At 44.7% G+C, this 21510-nt stretch overlaps 1 protein-coding gene across 11 annotated transcripts; it reads left to right on the top strand.

Moving 5' to 3' along the window:
• The first annotated feature begins 769 nt into the window (after positions 1-769).
• adam15 (ADAM metallopeptidase domain 15) lies at positions 770-21462 on the top strand. Of its 11 annotated transcripts, XR_011245814.1 has the most exons (25): positions 772-1289; positions 2299-2390; positions 8056-8132; positions 8423-8501; positions 8582-8658; positions 10432-10705; positions 10830-10895; positions 11329-11400; positions 11479-11648; positions 11729-11813; positions 11891-12039; positions 12131-12308; positions 13423-13515; positions 13595-13790; positions 14028-14136; positions 14245-14440; positions 14721-14798; positions 14890-15001; positions 15085-15238; positions 16175-16277; positions 16539-16607; positions 17914-17979; positions 18624-18784; positions 19615-19950; positions 20190-21462. XR_011245814.1 is itself a non-coding variant. In XM_069536721.1 (24 exons), the coding sequence occupies exons 1-24, from the start codon at positions 1166-1168 to the stop codon at positions 19679-19681; spliced, it is 2844 nt and encodes a 947-aa protein (XP_069392822.1). In that variant the 5' UTR covers positions 772-1165; the 3' UTR covers positions 19682-21462. The 11 variants fall into 11 exon arrangements, 6 of the variants coding, with proteins under 6 accessions (XP_069392827.1, XP_069392826.1, XP_069392822.1 ...); XR_011245815.1 differs by lacking the exon at positions 17914-17979; XM_069536721.1 differs by having other exon boundaries at positions 17917-17979; positions 19615-21462.
• The last annotated feature ends 48 nt before the right edge of the window (positions 21463-21510 follow it).

Below are 21510 nucleotides of genomic sequence, written 5' to 3'. Positions count from 1 at the left end.
AGCTGTAATCCTGCTGAACCCTGAACTGCTCAGGTCACACTCGCTCCCTTCTCACAGTTTGAAAACAAACTTATCTCACTTCTGAAGAGCTGACGTCACAGAAGGGCCCCCAACCAAATTTTGGTCAAGGCCCCCTGGTGGTCTGTGGCCAGCTCTGGAGTGATGGTTTATTTCAGTTTTAGTCTGATTTAATTTCCTGCAGGAAGGACGATTTACGACATGTGTGTTTGTATGTGTCTGTGTGTTTCCTCAAAACCCTCTGAAGGGTGTATAAATACTGCATCCAACATATTTTCAAAATAAAATCTATCTGTCCTGCACCCAGTAAATACAATTAAGTTAAAATATCTTTGATACCAACACTGGCACCTTGTGGTGATGACATAATTTACAGTCAGAGTCTGCAGTGACCGTGGAGCCGAGGTATCGAGGTCCCGCCAACACTCTCTCATCAAGTAACTAATTAAAACCAAACTGATCAGAAACACTGGAACAAACATCAGTGAGATAAGAACAACCTGAAATGACAGAAACCATCTTTGACATTTATTTAACACCAGGGGATGATTTGGCTTCAGTTGAGGAAGCTGTCGTCCACCATTATTTACAGTGAAAAGCAGGTAAACATGGATTATAAATCAATTATTAATGAAATTATAAACTTCATTAAACAATATTTCTTTTTTCTAATGTAAATGTGACACGTGAAGATTTGGTTCATCAACCTTTATTTTGATGATTGCGGTACTTCCGGTATGCCTGTAGCTAGCTCCGGTTAGCTTCACTGAGCTCGATGACGTCACCGGTCGCTCCCTGTATAAGCTCCCGGTACTGCGCCCCCTCAGGCCCCGGGAACAAATAACGGACTATCCGGTGTCTACCAAACACAACCCGACCGAGTCCACCTGGTGCTAACGGAACTTTTTACGCCAGAAAACTACGCAGATAGCGGGCCGGAGGAGGACCGGAGGACCGGACCGGGCTTTCTGCTACAGTAACCGAGTTCACGGTCACTCCCCTGGCTGTGGTCCGGTCCCGCGGACGGGAAGGGAACACCATGGAGTTTTGGTGGAGCTCCCCCGGTGCCGGGACAAGGTGAAGTAACGCGAGCTGTGCTCACGAAGCCGTCAGAGACCTGTTGCCGGTGCCCGGTGACGCAGAGAAGATGAGCGGAGCTGCCGCGACCTTCCTGCTGCTGCTGCTGCTCTGCGGCCGAGCAGCTCTCACGGTCTGCCGGTCCCTGAACGCACCGCGGGACGATACCGACGGTCTGACCGCGACCGTCACAGGTACGTTACCCGATACCGGGGTGATTACGGTACTTTACTCAGGTTAAAATTCAGACAGGTAAACAGAAAGACAGAAATGTAGACAGACAGACAGATAAAAATATATCTTTATTGATCCCTGGAGGGAAATTAACACGTCATATTATATATATGTAATCATACATATTTTGATATACACACACACATATATATAATGTATGATATATATTATATCTATATAGTACTGTCTACTCTGGTATCTGTGGACTCATATCAGAGTGAATATAAAGATGAACAGAGAACAATTTAAGTACTGTTACTATGGTAATGTCACTTAGTGAAGTACTGTTATCACCACACTGGAGCTTGATTCTAACTGAACTATTGAACTCTGAGCTGTCCTCCTGTAATCAGATTACTCTGTAGGTGGGTTAACGTCAGATGTGAACAGGACCATTGACTGTGTGTGTGTGTGTTTAATCTGTTGTTATCCTGCTGCAGTGAATCTGAACGACGCCACAGAAACAAACTGATCTTATTGAATTGAATAGTTTTATTTTCCAGACAACAGCGTTACTGTGACGTCTGAGATGATTCTGTGATTTGTGGATTAAGAACACGGGACCTTTGCTGCTTTTCAAGTAGCACTAACATCGGTCTGCCTTTAATTCATCCCTGTCGCTGTGTGTGAAGATAAATAAAATAACCGGAGCGTCCGTCTGTGCAGCATACGTCGACAAGTGTTACTATTACTTTGAGTAATCTGTCAGCGCTCATGATGTCACAGTGTAAACTCAGGAAGAGGAATATGAAAGAGCTGATGGCTGAGACCCAGGTTGTAAATGACCTTGACCTCTCTTCACTTCCTGACACATCCAGAAACACACCCAGTCCCATCAACTGACATGGAGGAAGGGATTATGACCTATACTGCAGCCAGTCACCAGGGAGCGATTGAGACACTTTGGCTTCACCCTTTGGAGCTGTAATGTCACCATATGTATTTACAGTCTGTGGTGTGTGTCCCCAGGTGTGGACAGATTGTGGCGCCCCCTGTTGGAGAAGACCCGTCCCTTTGTCCTGGTGGACGGACATAGACTGAGCCTTGCTGAGGCGTTACAGGTCAGAGACAAAACATTCAGGACAAGATGTTACTGATGTTCCCCCACAACTTAACTAGTTGATAACTGGTTAATCAATAATTAATTAACTCAAACTTTTATTTTACAGAATACACAATATAGAAAAGATATATACATATATATATCAAAATAAGTTTATTTTCTTAATAACAGCTTCCTTGTATGTGTGTTTTCTTTTTCTTTTTAGTTATTTATATTAAAGTTTATGATTCAACTGGAAAATATCAAACCTCAGTCACATTTCTTTGTTTTAAGAGGTTGATTACAACATCTTAGGAATCATTCACAGTTTCCACCCGGTGGAGCCCTCGTTGCTCTGGGTTAGAAGGACACATTTGTCGGCTGCACTCGGAGGAGCCTCTGAAGTGGGACAGTCTAGTCGCGCCACTGCGACGAAATCGGTCTACAAATAGTTTGTAGACAATTCTATACTAACCCTATCCATACTAATACACAACCAATACAAAAATGAGACTACCACCCTTTACAAAAGCTACTGATTCAGAGGCTGGAAAATTTCGCCAGGTGTAACCATAGCAACAGTGAGGCATTTTAAAACTAATACATAGTAGTGGAGGGTTCAGGTAAGAGATGAGGCCACAAAGTCTTTATTAGACTGAACGTAATGTCGTCTGGAGGAGGAATTTCAATTCTCTGTATGTCCTGCACATATGGCATTATTGATAATAAAGTTGACTTGACTTGAAGAAGAATTCATCTCTTCGTGTTCTGTCAACACCCACGTTCATTAACGGACAGTTTCCTCCTGCTTCAGTCCAACAGGAAGGAAGTTGGAGCACTGACAGTTTTCTCCAGGAGGGAACTTCCTGTTAAAACCCTGAGATCTGACCAGAGGAGGAAGAGGGGGAGGGTTACTAGGGGACAGACACTTCCTGTGCAGTTGACAGAAGCTCTGAGATCATTTCCTGCAGAAATCCTCATGATTATTCCCTTGTGGTAGGAAACGAGTAGGTAGAAAGAAAAAGTAGGAATAAAGGGACAGTCCACTTAAAAGAAGATGGAGAAGAAGAAGGAAATTGAGTTCCTCACATTTAAAAGCAGATTAAGATTCAGATTTGCGCCCGGTCTCCCCATGTTAAAACAAAGTGAATAAGAATCCTGGATGTGCTTAAATCTAAAATGGATTGCTTCTTGGTCACGACCCCCCCACCCTCGCTCCTCCACAAAGTGAAACCAGTTCAGTTCTAGACAGACCGCCCACACCCCGACCTCTGGTTGGCAGCTCTGAGCCCCACCCACTGTTTCTGGAGATTGGGCGAGAGACATGACCACATCAGAGAGAGAGAAAGTTTGGGGGAGAAGAGGGATCAACATGTCGAGGGGGAGGAGGGGGTGTTAACATGCTGAGAGTGGGCGAGAGAGCCTCGGAAACACGGTTAGGGGTAAAAGAGAGAGACAGATGTGTGGTGAAAAAGAAGAGTGAAAAACGGGGGATCTGTTTTAGTGCTTCTAAATGGTCAGTCAGAGTCAGGGGTGTGGCCACTGTTGGATTGGATGGTTGGTAGTTTGAGTCCTGACGTCTCCGACCAGCTATTGATCAGACCTTGAGATACTGATCCTGAGGGGGGCGCTCTCGTGTTGGCGTGCTGGTTGCTGATCGGACAGCTCAGGTTGACGAACTCCGACAGCAGTTAGTGTTAGCATTGACATTAAATGTGGAAAAAATGATGATGATCTTCTCAACACACAAACACACACACACACACACACACAAACACACGCACACACACATACACTGACTTCCTACCAAGCTCAGAGGAGAAATTGAGGATGTGTCGAACAGGAAGTGTCTCATTAACAGGCAGGAAACCACTCTGTTTGTGTCTGGACGTTCTTCATCTTGTCTCTGGATGTTCTTCACCTTCTCTGTTTGTGTCTGGACGTTCTTCATCTTGTCTCTGGACGTTCTTCACCTTCTCTGTTTGTGTCTGGACGTTCTTCATCTTGTGTCTGGACGTTCTTCATCTTGTGTCTGGACGTTCTTCATCTTGTCTCTGGATGTTCTTCACCTTCTCTGTTTGTCTCTGGACATTCTTCACTTTCATTGTTTGTGTCTGGACGTTCTGCACCTTCTCTGTTTGTGTCTGGACGTTCTTCATCTTGTGTCTGGATGTTCTTCACCTTCTCTGTTTGTCTCTGGACATTCTTCACTGCCTCTGTTTGTGTCTGGACATTCTTCACCTTCTCTGTTTGTCTCTGGACATTCTTCATCTTGTCTCTGGACATTCTTCACGTTCATTGTTTGTGTCTGGACGTTCTTCACCTTCTCTGTTTGTCTCTGGACATTCTTCACCTTCTCTGTTTGTGTCTGGACATTCTTCATCTTGTCTCTGGATGTTCTTCACCTTCTCTGTTTGTCTCTGGGCATTCTTCACCTTCTCTGTTTGTGTCTGGACGTTCTTCACTGTCTCTGTTTGTGCCTGGACGTTCTTCATCTTGTCTCTGGATGTTCTTCACCTTCTCTGTTTGTCTCTGGGCATTCTTCACCTTCTCTGTTTGTGTCTGGACGTTCTTCACTGTCTCTGTTTGTGCCTGGACGTTCTTCACCTTCTCTGTTTGTCTCTGGGCATTCTTCACCTTCTCTGTTTGTGTCTGGACGTTCTTCACTGTCTCTGTTTGTGCCTGGACGTTCTTCACCTTCTCTGTTTGTCTCTGGGCATTCTTCACCTTCTCTGTTTGTGTCTGGACGTTCTTCACTGTCTCTGTTTGTGCCTGGACGTTCTTCACCTTCTCTGTTTGTGTCTGGACGTTCTTCACTGTCTCTGTTTGTCTCTGGACGTTCTTCACCTTCTCTGTTTGTGTCTGGACGTTCTTCACTGTCTCTGTTTGTCTCTGGACGTTCTTCACCTTCTCTGTTTGTGTCTGGACGTTCTTCATCTTGTGTCTGGACGTTCTTCACCTTCTCTGTTTGTGTCTGGATGTTCTTCACCTTATCTGTTTGTGTCTGGACGTTCTTCGCCTTCTCTGTTTGTCTCTGGACATTCTTCATCTTGTCTCTGGACATTCTTCACTTTCATTGTTTGTGTCTGGACATTCTTCACCTTCTCTTTTTGTCTCTGGACATTCTTCACCTTCTCCTTTTGTGTCTGGACGTTCTTCACTGTCTCTATTTGTGTCTGGACGTTCTTCACTGTCTCTGTTTGTCTCTGGACATTCTTCACTGTCTCTGTTTGTGCCTGGACGTTCTTCACCTTCTCTGTTTGTCTCTGGGCATTCTTCACCTTCTCTGTTTGTCTCTGGACGTTCTTCACTGTCTCTGTTTGTGCCTGGACGTTCTTCACCTTCTCTGTTTGTCTCTGGGCATTCTTCACCTTCTCTGTTTGTGTCTGGACGTTCTTCACTGTCTCTGTTTGTGCCTGGACGTTCTTCACCTTCTCTGTTTGTCTCTGGGCATTCTTCACCTTCTCTGTTTGTGTCTGGACGTTCTTCACTGTCTCTGTTTGTGCCTGGACGTTCTTCACCTTCTCTGTTTGTGTCTGGACGTTCTTCACTGTCTCTGTTTGTCTCTGGACGTTCTTCACCTTCTCTGTTTGTGTCTGGACGTTCTTCACTGTCTCTGTTTGTCTCTGGACGTTCTTCACCTTCTCTGTTTGTGTCTGGACGTTCTTCATCTTGTGTCTGGACGTTCTTCACCTTCTCTGTTTGTGTCTGGATGTTCTTCACCTTATCTGTTTGTGTCTGGACGTTCTTCGCCTTCTCTGTTTGTCTCTGGACATTCTTCATCTTGTCTCTGGACATTCTTCACTTTCATTGTTTGTGTCTGGACATTCTTCACCTTCTCTTTTTGTCTCTGGACATTCTTCACCTTCTCCTTTTGTGTCTGGACGTTCTTCACTGTCTCTGTTTGTGTCTGGACGTTCTTCACTGTCTCTGTTTGTCTCTGGACATTCTTCACTGTCTCTGTTTGTGTCTGGACGTTCTTAACCTTCTCTGTTTGTGTCTGGACATTCTTCACTGTCTCTGTTTGTGTCTGGACGTTCTTAACATTCTCTGTTTGTGTCTGGACATTCTTCACTGTCTCTGTTTGTGTCTGGACGTTCTTAACATTCTCTGTTTGTGTCTGGACGTTCTTCACTGTCTCTGTTTGTGTCTAGACGTTCTTCACCTTCTCTGTTTGTCTCTGGACGTTCTTCATTGTCTCTGTTTGTCTCTGGACGTTCTTCACTGTCTCTGTTTGTGTCTGGACGTTCTTCACCTTCGCTGTTTGTGTCTGGACATTCTTAACATTCTCTGTTTGTGTCTGGACGTTCTTCATTGTCTCTGTTTGTCTCTGGACGTTCTTCATTGTCTCTGTTTGTGTCTAGACGTTCTTCACCTTCTCTGTTTGTCTCTGGACGTTCTTCATTGTCTCTGTTTGTCTCTGGACGTTCTTCACCTTCGCTGTTTGTGTCTGGACATTCTTCACTGTCTCTGTTTGTGTCTGGACGTTCTTCACTGTCTCTGTTTGTCTCTGGACGTTCTTAACCTTCTCTGTTTGTGTCTGGACATTCTTCACTGTCTCTGTTTGTGTCTGGACGTTCTTCATTGTCTCTGTTTGTCTCTGGACGTTCTTAACCTTCTCTGTTTGTGTCTGGACATTCTTCACTGTCTCTGTTTGTGTCTGGACGTTCTTAACATTCTCTGTTTGTGTCTGGACGTTCTTCACTGTCTCTGTGTCTGGACGTTCTTCACCTTCTCTGTTTGTGTCTAGACGTTCTTCACCTTCTCTGTTTGTCTCTGGACGTTCTTCATTGTCTCTGTTTGTCTCTGGACGTTCTTCACCTTCGCTGTTTGTGTCTGGACATTCTTCACTGTCTCTGTTTGTGTCTGGACGTTCTTCACTGTCTCTGTTTGTCTCTGGACATTCTTCACTGTCTCTGTTTGTGTCTGGACATTCTTCACTGTCTCTGTTTGTCTCTGGACATTCTTCACTGTCTCTGTTTGTCTCTGGACGTTCTTCACCTTCTCTGTTTGTGTCTAGACCTTCTTCACCTTCTCTGTTTGTCTCTGGACGTTCTTCATTGTCTCTGTTTGTCTCTGGACGTTCTTCACCTTCGCTGTTTGTGTCTGGACATTCTTCACCTTCTCTTTTTGTCTCTGGACGTTCTTAACCTTCTCTGTTTGTCTCTGGACGTTCTTCACCTTCTTTGTTTGTGTCTGGATGTTCTTCACCTTCGCTGTTTGTCTCTGGACATTCTTCACTTTCATTGTTTGTGTCTGGATGTTCTTCACTGCCTCTGGACACGGACTCAGGTCAGTCAGTGTTATTCATCGTGTTGATGAACCAGTTGGACATGTTGGCTGAGCTGATGCCTTAGGGTCACAAACTGCATCTACATCAACTGCATCAGGCTCCCTTTGTTTTCTCTGATAGAATTAAGCATCCCGAGCTGCACTAACACACAATATCAGCTTTTCCTTTGTGTCTGACTCGATTCCTCATTTCTGTTGGACACACGAGTGTCCATCACAGCATGTGAGCATGTGAAACACTTGTGCACGAATGGGTTTGAGAACACAGCTTTGCCACTGGTGCTGAGGATGAATGTCAGAACCATTTCAGTGAGACGTTCTTCACTGCCTTCAGTTCCTTGCTGCTTCTTGTTGGATGTGGATGAAAGAATGGTTTTCCTCTTGTGTTTCAGGATGGTCACCCCAACAGGCTGCAGTGTGGACTGGAGGTGGGAGGACAACTCTTCTTGTTGGACCTGGAGAAGAACCAGTGAGTGTGAAAATGCTTCTGCACTGTCTAAAATCAGTCCCTTCCATTTAATCTGCACCAAATCACAAGCTGTCATCAGTCATAGATAGTTTTCATCATCAATTATTCTCTGAGAGATCAGTGAAAATGTTAAAGGGATAAAAAAAATTCCTGTATCCGGATCCACACCAACATTAAGTGAATTCTCTCTTCACTCATGTTCTGATTGGAAATCTGCTCTCTAGTTGTCGTGTTTTTGTGAAAATGTCTGTGTTGAAGTTAATAAATATCTGAGATCTGTGTCTCTGCAGCAACCTGCTGCCTAAACCACCCATCGTCTTCTACTACCTGCCCAATGGAACCGGCGTGTCTGTGACAGCCGACCCTGTGGTGAGTCAGTGAAGGCACCACCTTCTGTCTTTTGTGTGTCTGGTGTTTTCCACACATGTGACACATGTTGTCGTCCACAGACTCACTGTTATTACCACGGCAGCGTCAGAGGATTCCCTCAGTCCAGAGTGGCTCTGAGCACCTGCTCCGGACTCAGGTCAGTCAGTGTTATTCATCGTGTTGATGAACCAGTTGGACATGTTGGCTGAGCTGATGCCTTAGGGTCACAAACTGCATCTACATCAACTGCATCAGGCTCCCTTTGTTTTCTCTGATAGAATTATGCATCCCGAGCCGCACTAACACACAATATCAGCTTTTCCTTTGTGTCTGACTCGATTCCTCATTTCTGTTGGACACACGAGTGTCCATCACAGCATGTGAGCATGTGAAACACTTGTGCACGAATGGGTTTGAGAACACAGCTTTGCCACTGGTGCTGAGGATGAATGTCAGAACCATTTCAGTGAGTCACAAATGTCTTTTAACACCAGAGAAAAACATTTTATTCTCCAACAGTGAAAGAAAATAAATCTCTTTTAATCTGATTTGTCCTGGATTTATCGAGTTTCAGCTCTTTGTGTTTCTTGGCCGTTCTCAGCACAAAACCTGAGTGACGACATGAGGGTTTCTATGCAGGTTAAACTGATCTGGATCAATGTGTGTGACCTCTGACCTCTGCAGCAGGATTAGTGGAGTTTACTCAGCAATTCACTTGAAGAGACCTGGTCCAGTTTGTGGTTTTCAGGGTCAAGCTCCAGAGACTCAGAGACACAAACCACTGTCTCCTGGATTCAAAAAAGAAGAAAAACGTATCTAATACTAAAGCTGCTCTCACTCTGAACATTTTAGAATTGTTGTTGTTGAATTTCGACTCAAACTGAATGAGTGAAAAACAAAACTCACCATTTATGTTCTCACACTGTTCGTACCCATCGACTCCTCTGGATCCTGGTTATTGTCACAGGTCAAGTGAAATATTTCTAAGCACGGTACAAGTACTAGTGTTTTGAAATGGATGCAGGCATCCACTGGTAACCAGTGAAGGGAGCGGAGGAGCGGGTCCCCACAGCTTCTGCATTCTGGAGGAGCAGCAGAGGTCGGATACATTAGAAGGTAGACCAGCCAGGGGGAGTTGCAGTTGTCATCAGTAAGGGTGAGATGACCAGAGCCTGGACCAGAGCCTGAGAAGGGGACGTATTCTCCTGATGTTGTGCAGCATGTATCTACACGAGCAGATTGTTGCAGTAATGTTGGCAGTAAGGGAGAGTTGACTGTCCAGTGTCACACCCATGTTCCTAGCAGTCGAGGTGGGGGCTACCACGGAGTTGTCAACGGTAATAGTCAGGTCATGGGTGGGAGCGACTTTCCATGGAAGGAAAAGTAGATCGGTCTTGTCAAGGTTAAGGTCATTTCAGTCCTGTTAGTTTTATTTTCATTTTCAACTAAACCTGTTTTATTGTTATTTCTTTAAATAACTGATATTAAATGTTTCCTCTGTTTGAACTGAACACTTCTTTTTTATGACGTGTCGTTCTGTTTTGGCAAATGTAAGTGGAGCTCGATTTCCTCTGCACTGTGGTTCTCCTTTCTCCTTCCTTCCAGCTTCTCCTTCTCATTTTTCCTTGACCTTGTGACATTTGAGGGTCAATGATTTAGACTGTAAGAACACACACAACAACAGTTGACATTTTAAGTGTTTGTCTGCATCAGTAGCTGATTGACTGCAGACTAATTGTGATGTCATGAACCTGCAGGTACAGTCCAGGTGTTAAACAAACAGTGAAGTCAGGTCTTTCTGATGTGATGTATGTTTTATATCACGTTTCAGCCATGAGCAGAATATTTTATGACTTACAAACATGTGTAGGTACCTGAACACATCACCTGAATCCTCCTGACCCTGATCAGCTGCTGTCTCCTCCTGCAGAGGCGTCATCGCCATCAACTCCAAGCTTAGCTTTGAGCTGCAGCCGCAGGAGGGTGACCACCATCACCCCCGCCAGCAGGGGGAGGAGGAGCGGGGAGGAGGGGAGAGTGGAGGAGACGGCAGTGGAGGTAGTGGAGGCGGAGAAGGAGGTGAAGAAGAAGAAGGAGTCCACCTATTGTTCTCCACTAGTCCTCTGGAGGGAGATGGTGCTGGAGGCTGCGGGGTGTCACACACCACTGTCCCCCCGATCCACACCTTCACTCACACACACAGGGTGAGATAGATGCCCCCCCCCAAAAAACCAAACAAACAAATTAAATGAGACTGCATTTCACTGAGAAACAGCCAATCACAGAGCTTCATGTGCTGAAGCTTGTTCTCTCTTTTGTCCTTTGCAGAAAAAGAGAGACATCCTGTCAGAGACCAAATACATCGAGCTGGTGCTGGTGGCTGATCACCAGGAGGTCAGTGTGTGTGTGAGTGTGTGTGATTGTTCAAACTTACTGAACTTTAGGAAACACAAAGATGTAATAACAGAGGGAGAAGATGAAATACGACTAAAATTACAAAATGAGCTTCATGAAAACACTAGCTAACACGTTACACTTTAACGGTGAACTCACCTGTCTGTCTGACTCACCTGTCTGTCTACATCTTACCGGTGAACCCATGCACTTCTGAGGGCGGCGTGTCTTTGTGACATAGTTATCTGAAGCTTTTCTGTAAACAAATCTGATTGGTTTCCTTTGAATTAATTACAGTAAATATAAAAAATGAATACAAATATCTGTTTACCTGCAGTAACATCTTTTCAACACTAAGTGGCAGCAGTGATGGTAGTTCACTGTGTTTAAATGCTAATGCGTCACATGATCGTCTCTCATCTGTTCGTCTCAGTTCATGAATTATCAGAAGAACAACAACACCATCATCTACCGCATGCTGGACGTGGCCAACCAGGTGGACTGGGTAAGACCTCTGATCTTTGACCTGTAAGCTGCTCATCACTGAACCAGTGGAAACCAGATGCTCTCTCTTGTCCTTCAGTTCTACCGTCCTCTGAACGTGCGGGTGGCTTTGACCGGTCTGGAGATCTGGAGCGACCGAGACAAGATCCAGGTGGAGAAGAGTCCAACAGACACACTCAACAACTTTCTGGAGTGGAGAACAAGAGAGCTGCTGCCACGCCTTCGACATGACAACGCCCAGCTTGTCATGTATGACAAGAACATTTACCAAAATAAAAGCGTCAGTCCTGCTGTAATAATCACGAGTAGCGTTTCGTTTTATTGTGCAGGGGCGGGTCATTTGACGGCACCACAGTGGGGATGGCGTCTCAGTCGTCCATGTGCTCCAGAGACAGGTCTGGTGGAGTCAATGTGGTGAGTTTAAGTAACTGACTTATCCTGCACCTCAGAGTTGGATTACATACAAACACAATTCTCTGTATCTGTCTCAGGATCACTTGGTCAGCGTCTTGGGCGTGGCCTCCACTGTTGCGCATGAGCTTGGTCACAATTTGGGGATGAGCCACGACACGGCTGAACGCCGCTGCTCCTGCCAGAACGAGCCGCGGCTAGGAGGATGCATCATGGAGCCATCGACTGGGTCAGCACCAGATATATTAACTGGGGCCAGTGTGGGTTTGGCGAGCAGCCATTTCCTGCTCTCTGAATTTGTCATTGCGTGTGACCTTCAGGTTCATGCCAGGTCAGCAGTTCAGCAGCTGCAGCGCAGCAGATCTGTCCATCAGTCTGCTGCACGGAGGCGGGATGTGTCTGTTCAACATCCCGCAGCCCGATCGCCTGCTGGGAGGACCTCGCTGTGGAAACCTGTACTTGGAGCGAGGAGAGGAGTGTGACTGTGGCCTGCTGGAGGTACCTGTCTGTCTGCTTGCCTGACTCAACTGTCTGTCTGCTCACCTGTCTCTCTGGCTCACCTGTCTCTCTGACTCACCTGTTTCTCTGACTTACCTGTCTGTCTGACTCACCTGTCTGCCTGTCTCACCTGTCTGTCTGACTCACCTGTCTCACCTGTCTGCCTGACTCACCTGTCTGTCTGACTCACCTGTCTGTCTGACTCACCTGTCTGCCTGTCTCACCTGTCTCTCTGACTCACCTGTCTGACTTGTCTGCCTGACTCACCTGTCTCTCTGACTCCCCTGTCTGCCTGTCTCACCTGTCTGTCTGACTCACCTGTCTCACCTGTCTGCTTGACTCACCTGTCTGCCAGACTCACCTGTCTCTCTGACTCACCTGACTCCCCTGTCTCTCTGACTCACCTGTCTGCCTGACTCACCTGTCTCTCTAACTCACCTGTCTCATCTGTCTGCTTGACTCACCTGTCTGCCAGACTCACCTGTCTCTCTGACTCACCTGACTCCCCTGTCTCTCTGACTCACCTGTCTGTCTGACTCACCTGACTCACCTGTCTGTCTGACTCACCTGTCTGCCTGTCTCACCTGTCTCTCTGACTCACCTGTCTGACTTGTCTGCCTGACTCACCTGTCTCTCTGACTCACCTGTCTGTCTGACTCCCCTGTCTGCCTGTCTCACCTGTCTGTCTGACTCACCTGTCTCACCTGTCTGCCAGACTCACCTGTCTCTCTGACTCACCTGACTCCCCTGTCTCTCTGACTCACCTGTCTGCCTGACTCACCTGTCTCTCTAACTCACCTGTCTCATCTGTCTGCTTGACTCACCTGTCTGCCAGACTCACCTGTCTCTCTGACTCACCTGACTCCCCTGTCTCTCTGACTCACCTGACTCACCTGTCTGTCTGACTCACCTGTCTGCCTGACTCACCTGTCTCTCTAACTCACCTGTCTCCCTGACTCACCTGACTCACCTGTCTCTCTAACTCATCTGACTCACCTGTCTCTCTGACTCACCTGTCTCTCTGACTCACCTGACTCACCTGTCTACCTGACTCACCTGTCACCAGCTGTGTGGGTGTGGTGCTCTCTGTTGATGCTGTGCTCTGATTGGTCAGGAGTGTGATGACCCCTGCTGTAACGCCTCCACGTGTCAGTTGGTTCCTGGAGCTCAATGTTCTTCTGATGGAATCTGTTGTCGAGACTGTAAAGTAAGATTCAAACACTCGCTCACAGACGCCATCTTTGTCATTGACATCAGTATGTGACTCTTAGCCCCTCCTTCCTCAGCTGCGGGCAGCAGGCTCTGTGTGTCGCGAGCCGATTGGAGAATGTGACCTCCCCGAGTTCTGCACTGGCTCCTCCCCCCACTGTCCCCCCAATGTCTTCCTGCAGAACGGAGAGCCCTGTGAGGATGGCACCACCTACTGCTACGGAGGAGTATGTGCCAGCATGAAAACCCAGTGTCAGACGCTGTGGGGACCCAGTAAGAGACCGGTTTACTGAACCTCAAACCAGTTTATAGTGACCAAAGGCAAAACTGTTCAAAACCAGTCTGTACCAAAATCTGTTCACAGTCTAAACTAGTTTATATTGACCATGAACTAGTTTATACTGATCCCAAATTGGTTTATAGTATTTACAGTGATATTAAACCAGTTTATACTGTTCCAGTAAGTCTACAGTGATGTGAAACCAGGTTTTGTTGCATGTCCATCCTCAGACGCCACCAGTGCTCCGGCCGTCTGCTTCTCATCTGTCAATAAACAAGGAAATAAATATGGGAACTGCGGTCAGCTGAACAACAGATCCTACGTCCCCTGTGGAAACTCGTGAGTGCGCTCAGTACACACACAGTACACACACAGAACACACTGTAAACACACAAAGTTCTCAGAGTACTCAGAGAGTCCTGCAGTAACACACCCCCTCATTTTCAGTGATGTTCACTGCGGACGGATCCAGTGTCAGGGTGGGAGAGAGCGCCCCCTACTGGGCACCAACGCAGAGATCCTCACCACCACTGTCAGCTTCAACCTCAGTGACCTTGTCTGCAGAGGAACCTTCTTCCACCTGGGAGACGACGTGTCCGACCCCGCCACTGTGGCCCAGGGCACCGCCTGTGGACCTGGAAAGGTCAGCCAATGCCCCCAGCAGGCCTGGATGAGATAAGGCAGCAGGAAATAAAACCGAAGGGTTTAGGTTTCACAAAGGATAAAACAATTTTATTGGTAATGTACAACAAAACAAATATTTTTGTCACATTCTCTAACATCACATGATGTGAAATGAATGATTATTCCAAAAAAAGGAAAAGTAAGCGTAGGCATAGATACACACAGTCTTAATTATATTTTAATATTAAAACATTTCATTTCAGACATTTAAATGTTTTTAATGTTTTTTTTTCTTTCAGGCCTGTTTGAACCAGAAGTGTCAGGAAGTGTCCGTTTTCGGTGTTGACGACTGCCGCAGGAAATGTAACGGTCATGGGGTGAGTGATGGACGACTCGTCAGATTTGATACTTCACTCACCTGTAAAAAGAATGTGGGTGAGTGTAACCTGCTGCATGTATGTGTTTCAGGTGTGTAACAGTAATAATAACTGTCACTGTGATGTGGGCTGGGCTCCACCTGACTGCAGGCACTCCGGTCATGGCGGCAGCGTGGACAGCGGCCCGGCCTCAGCTGCAGCAGGTTAAAATGTGGACCTTTAAAACTGACAACCATCTCATCCCTGACTCAGTTAACCCCGCCCCTTTGTGTATCTGTGTGTTCAGAGTCGGACCCGGTCAGAGTCGCCATGCTCGTCGTCTTCCTCTTCATCCTGCCAGTACTCCTCCTCTTCCTCGCTCTTCGCTTCCCACGTGTGCGTCAGAGTCTCCTCTGTGTTGGACCAAACAGCCCGTTTCGCAAAGCTCGACAACACAACCGGTAATACATATCAGTTCATTATTAATGGGATAGTTCACAGAGAAATGAAAATTCACTCATCATCTACTTACCACTCTGCCGATGGAGGGGGGGATGAATTTCAGGGGTAAACAGTGGTGCAGCCAAATCCAACACAACTGAAGTAACTGGTGATCAGTTCTTCAAATGTAAATAACTACAGAAAAAAACACAAAATGCCCCCAAGTGTCCACAAGCCACAGGTTTTTAGCCTAAATGTCCACTTTGATCCACGCGGCTCTGGAGGAGGACATCAGAGATTATCTCTGATGTCCTCCTCCAGAGACTAAAAAGATTATTACATAAAGATTATGTGGTTATATGTTACTTCATACAAATCTGTCATTATTCATTATATTTTAAATATGTCTAATAAAATCCATCCAGTTACAAAATGACAACTTTATTCTTGAGAAAGAAGACTTTTGTGTTTAAACCTGGTCGATAACTCATCTCTAAACTTGTCTTCAGTCTGATTCTGGTGTTTTCTTACCCACAATGCAGTGTTACTCACAGTGAGATGTGGGACTTGGAGTTTGAGCATATCCACATCCCCAGGTACTTGGGAACGTGTCGGGTCCTGTTCTGTGGTCAACCCTGTCGTTAAAGCCACTTCAGACTTAAAGCTGCACTGATCCACGTCTTACTGAGTTTTTTTCTCCTGGTTCAAAGTGATGATACAGTTTATTTCTGGTTAGAAACAGCAGAGAACTTTTTATAGTTTTCAGGTGCAGCTTTAAGTTTTTGTTGAACAGGATGGTTTAGTTTGTATTTATGTAGAACCCCTAACACCCCCCCCTAAAATTAAAGTATAAAAACTGCAGGATCATTTCAGGCCCCACGCCATTACAGCCGGCGGCCTCTGGGTGGCACTATAAATGATTTCCAGAAAGTTTAATGACTGTTCTTGTTGTCCAGAACTCAGATGATGGAGCGAGTGGACGACGGAGATCAGGTCCGACCACTGAGATACCACCTGAACCCACAGGCCGACATCCCAATGACACCGCCCCAGAAAGAGGTAATCTAACCCTGTCCACATTTTACTGTGTGCGTGTGTGTGTGTGTGTGTTTGTGCTGTGTCCACAAAACACTTCTGGAGTTTGAGGGGTAAACAGTGTTGCAGCAGAATCCAACACAACTGAAGTAACTGGAGACTGATTCTCCAAACGTGCCTCCATACTGCTCCTGTGGTGTCATCAAGTTTCCTGCTCATTTGACCTTTGACATCTGCTCTGCATGTTTCAGCTTTCACCATGCTTCCTGTTTTCTCTCCAATCAGGTTCATGACAGACCTGCTCCTCCCTCTAAGCCACTCCCCCCTGACCCCACCCTAAACTCCCTGCCGCAGGTAACCTAACCTGAACTCACCTGCATGTGTGTTAACGTCAGCGTGTTATCATGTTGCTGCTGCTAACGGGTCAGAGTGTGTGAGCAGTTTGTGTTGTTGTCGTCATCTGAATCAGGGACAGTGGGAACAATGTGTTTTACAGAAAGGAAATATTTTTTCAGAGGTTTCAGTCAAGTAAAAACACAAGAAAGATCAGTGGATATTAATCAATTCATCACAATCAATAATCATTAATAGTAAACAAATACCATAGGATCATTTACTTGATATGATGAACATGTGTTCAACCGTTCATGATGGACACAAGCTGTTGTGTGTCTGAGTGGTGCGATTCTCTGGTTTCTGAGGTGAAGGAACGACAGCTTGTTGGTCGACAGGAGTTGAAATGAGGCCTTAAGTGTTGGAAGCAGAAATGTTCCTTTAGTGACTGAGACTTGTTTCAACTCATCTTCATCTACTGCTTAGACAGAAACCCGCCCCCCCAACGGCCAGGTACAGTCACCGCTGCCTGGATTGTGTACTGTGTACTGTAAAGTGTAGTGTGTAGTAGGGCTGCACGATATTAGGAAAACATGCGATATGCAAAAACGTTGTTTAATATTGCGATGACGATATGACTTGCGATAAATAAACATTAACAGCCCCGTCTATGGATGCAGAGATCACAGACATCTCAGTGACAGAGAGAGGGACACACAAAGAGAGAGCAGCAGAGTCTCTGTGTGTCTGTGTGTGTGCGCTGTTACTTCCCTCAGGTTCTGGGATCAGAAATAAGCTTCACAATTCTATATAATCAACCGCTCATATTGATGAATCTGACAAGGGACAGAAGTGATCACTAGAAGTTTCCACAGTAGAATTTGGTCGGAGGACTCACTAAATGTTCAACACAGGTTTATGAAAAAAAACAGCGTTGATATTAGAAAGTGGAGGCGTTCACCGACACGTGGTTACATCTGGGGCTCGTCCCGTTTGCTTGTCAGTGTCTCTGGTTTGGTTTGAAATGCCGCCTAAGGAAATGACGTGCAAAAAGCTGTGACCATGTGAGGTAAAGCGTGTAATGTAAAAAATAATGTGCAGACAGTTTTGTCTTAATAAAACTGTGTGAAACTTGACAAAGGAAGTTTTTCATGTTTGTGCGTTTGTGTTTTTTCTCTCTTTTGTTCTGCTGCTTCATTAAATCCCGTGATTCAGACATTTTGTTTCATTCTCAGCTGCAGAATTTTCACCTCTGACTTTTGAACATTAATTAACTCGTCTTTGTGTCGCTTCACTCGTCTCTCTCCTCCTTCTCACTAACCTGCAGCAGCTGGTGGAACAACCAGCTCCGCCAAACAAGCCACTCCCCCCTGACCCCGTCACACCTGAACAGGTAGACCCCCCCCACCCCACCTGCTCACTCTTAGCATGTGGCTGCCATGTGTAGCGTGTAGAAAAATCATGTTAACATGTAGCTCTGACTGTGATTATTGGGACCTGGTGGTGAGATGTGGTTTGACATGTGAGGCGTTCGGGAACATCAGGAACATTTCTGAAATGTCGGAGACCTTTCTTTTATCAAAACAAGATGTTTGAAGATATCACCTCAGAGAAATTATCAATGATGAAAACAATCGATAAAGAAAATAATTCTTCGTAGTGTCTGCACACTACACACTTCCTTCATGTTTTACATTAAAAGTTCATGACGCTTGATTTGAAAGATTTTGACATAGTTGCAGAAAGTGAAAGTCAAGAAGAACTTTGATTCTGACGTTCAAACGTTGGGGACATTTTCATTAATTGAGGATACATCTGGCCCAAAATGAACTGAAGCCTTAACTGAAGTCACCGGGTCTACCTGCCTTCCCTTGCTGTGATTGGCTGAGCTGGATCATGTTTTTTTTGTTTTTTAACGTGCCAGAGAATGCACGATGCATCAGCTGTTTATAATGTTTAACAACATTTTAACGATGCAGTTACAAAAAGATCTAAATCATTTTCTCTTCCCTGACGATGTAAATTTTCTCTCTTCAGGTTCCTCTTTCACTCAAACCTATCGTGCCAAAGAAGCCCCGCCCTCTGGCACCACCATCCCATCCCCACCTTCCCCCTCTCCCCCCTCAACCCGCTGCCTTTACCTCAAACACCAAACTCCGCCTACACAGCGCCGTCACACCTGCAACTGTTTCCAACAGGTACGACTCTTTGATATTTACCATTAGTCTGAATATATGAAATTTGAAAAGATCAGTTTACTGCGACACAACGGAATCTTTCTGTATTTTAACGTCTCATAGTTTTTCCTCTTTGATTCAAGTTTATTAGAAAACATGAAAACTTAAGAAGCTGAAAGCATCAGATGTTTTTTAATTCGTGAGACAGATGATTCAAGATTCAAGATGTTTATTGTCATAAACACAGCAGATAAACACAGTTTACAGCACGTAACGAAACTCTTATTTTGTTTTTACTCTCCCGGCATACACATTTTTAAAAGGAATAGTATTAAAAGAAATTAAATATATAAAAATAGAAAATAGTGCAAATTACAAAATACAATGTACAAAGTTTTTTTTTGTGCAAAATACAAAAAAATTTACAAAGATGCAGAGTAGAGGTAGATATGTTTTTAGTTAAATTTTTTTTGTTTAAAGGTCAGAATCAAGTTTGTGTCAGTGGAGAGGGGTGAGGGGTAAGGGGTGGGGGCAGAGTTCAAAGTTTTATTTAACAAGCGTGTCGTCCTTGCTTTGACACTCCTGTACCGTCTTCCTGAAGGCAGGCGTATGAACAGGCTGTGTTGGGGGTGGGTATTGTCTTTTGTAATGTTTTGGGCCCTTGTGGTGTAAATGAAGTGGTGGGGGGGACGCCCCGGTGATGTGCGGTGCTGTTTTTATCAGCTGTTGCAGAGCCTTCCTGTTAGCACAGTGCAGCTGCCGTACCACACTGTGCTAACAGAAAAACGTACAAATTAAAATAGAACAACGGAAAAAAAAACGAGCGTAAATAAATGTTTGTTTCTGTGCAGACGACCTCCTGATCCACCCAGTCGACCCACAATCCCTCAGAAAGTCAAGTCCTCATCGCCGCTTTGAGCTCGATGGTTGACTCCTCCCGACCTGAGGATGACGAAGACAATGATGATGAAGACCTTTCCATCATCATCATTGGATTTCTCTCACAGAAACTGTCTGTACATGTTAGTGCCTTGCTCAACAGCACCTCAGCAGTGGACACTTAGGAATCAATCTGGCTACCTTTGACCCAGAGTGGATGTCTCAGAAGTGTCCTGGTATCAGAAAACAGTGTCTCCTGGAGGCTCAGGGGGTCGAGTGCCTTGCTTGAGGACCCAGGAATCAAACCTGTGAGTAAAGACTGATTTACAGAGTAGTTCCCAAATTGTGGTGCAGTGCCCTCTGCAGGAGGTTCTTGTGAAAATGACAGATATTTTCTTTAAACTAAAAAAGTTTTTAGTTGATTTACAAAAAGATTGTATTTGTTGGTGTAACAAACACAACATTGTTTGTCTTCTTCTAAAACTTTTTCTACTGAAACCGAATCAAAGTTGGACTTTTGAACTTTGATTCTGACTCTTGAACACAGAAACCTCCGAACAACAATGTTTCCGAACGTGATCTGGCACAAAATGAACTGAAGCTTTAACCGAAGTCACTGGTTCTACCTGGGTTCCCTTGCTGTGATTGGCTGAGCTGGATCATGTTTTTATTTTTCTTATGTGCAAGAGGACGTACGTTGCATCAGCTGTTCGTGACGTCATGCCAAAGACAAGCTGGATTAGTGAAGTGTGGATTTAAAACTTTTATTTTGAAAAAGGATGTGATGAGTTTTACTTCCTTCAGACTGTTTGTGACTTGAAACAAACACAAAAACATTTTCTATAAAACAAAGTTTTCAGTGTAGCTTCCGTCAGAATCAATGACTCATCAGTTTGTCTACATGCACACTCATGTTCCAGCGTCACTCGCTACATGTCAAACATCCCGTCAACACAATATTCATGGAAATATATTTTTATTTACACTTTATTTTGTTTTATACACAAATCATTTGATATGAAAAGAAAAAACTCGAACAATAAAAGAATTTTAAAAGAAAATCAAAAAGCTGCAGAATGATCGCAAAACTTAAGCTTAACTTATTTCTGTTTAACTTTAGTTTAACTTCAGTTAACTTCAGTTAACTGAAGTTCACTTTAGCTTAAGTTTAACTTTGTTTTAACTTCAGTTAAGTTTACCTTGAGCTAAGCTTGAGTTTAACTTGAGTTTAACTTGACTTAACCTCCAGTTTAACGCCAGGTTCTCGACCTGAGATCATCAGGTTTTATTCAGTTAATTTATCAAAAACATGTTTACAAAGAGACAAGAATCAGAAAAACAACTTTACCAAAAGCAACAACAATAATAAATAAAACATATAAACTCACTTGACTTAACTCACATTTACTCCCATAGTCCTTTTTAAAAATTCACGTCAGTGGAGTAAGTTTCTTACTGGATATTCCTCCCTCAGGGACCTTTCTGTTGAGAAGAGAACTGAATTGTATTAAATTTAAATTTCCTGTCGTGTGACCCACTGACTCTAAATCACTTATTACAGGACACGTGTGTTTTTATAGGACGTCTGCAGTTTTTAACTAAACATAAGAGACAAGCAGGTTTTACTTTTAGTGAGTAACAGTGCAGTGTTTTTAATGTACAGTGGTCAAACGCACAAACACACAGCAACATGTACATTTTAGAATTTATCAAACAGCTGACGGACTGAATGTTTTCACCCAACGATCCTTCAATCATTCAGATTGATCAATTGATTTATCAGCTGGTGTTCCAATTCAATAAAAACTGTTTCCACATCATCTCTGCTGGTTTCTTGTTTTTCAGGTAACTGACACATAGACGTACTT

Source organism: Paralichthys olivaceus, chromosome 13, assembly GCF_024713975.1.
Source record: "Paralichthys olivaceus isolate ysfri-2021 chromosome 13, ASM2471397v2, whole genome shotgun sequence".
NCBI classification, from domain to species: domain Eukaryota; kingdom Metazoa; phylum Chordata; class Actinopteri; order Pleuronectiformes; family Paralichthyidae; genus Paralichthys; species Paralichthys olivaceus.
Note: the sequence above shows the minus strand (reverse complement) of the source record. Positions and strands in the feature narration are given on the sequence as shown.

Coding starts and splice junctions, on each gene's coding strand:
- adam15 (XM_069536720.1), top strand. CDS start 1,166: ATGAGCGGAGCTGCCGCGACCTTCCTGCTGCTGCTGCTGCTCTGCGGC. Junction 1,290..2,298: donor TCTGACCGCGACCGTCACAG/GTACGTTACCCG, acceptor GTGTGTCCCCAG/GTGTGGACAGATTGTGGCGC. Junction 14,137..14,244: donor TACGTCCCCTGTGGAAACTC/GTGAGTGCGCTC, acceptor CCTCATTTTCAG/TGATGTTCACTGCGGACGGA.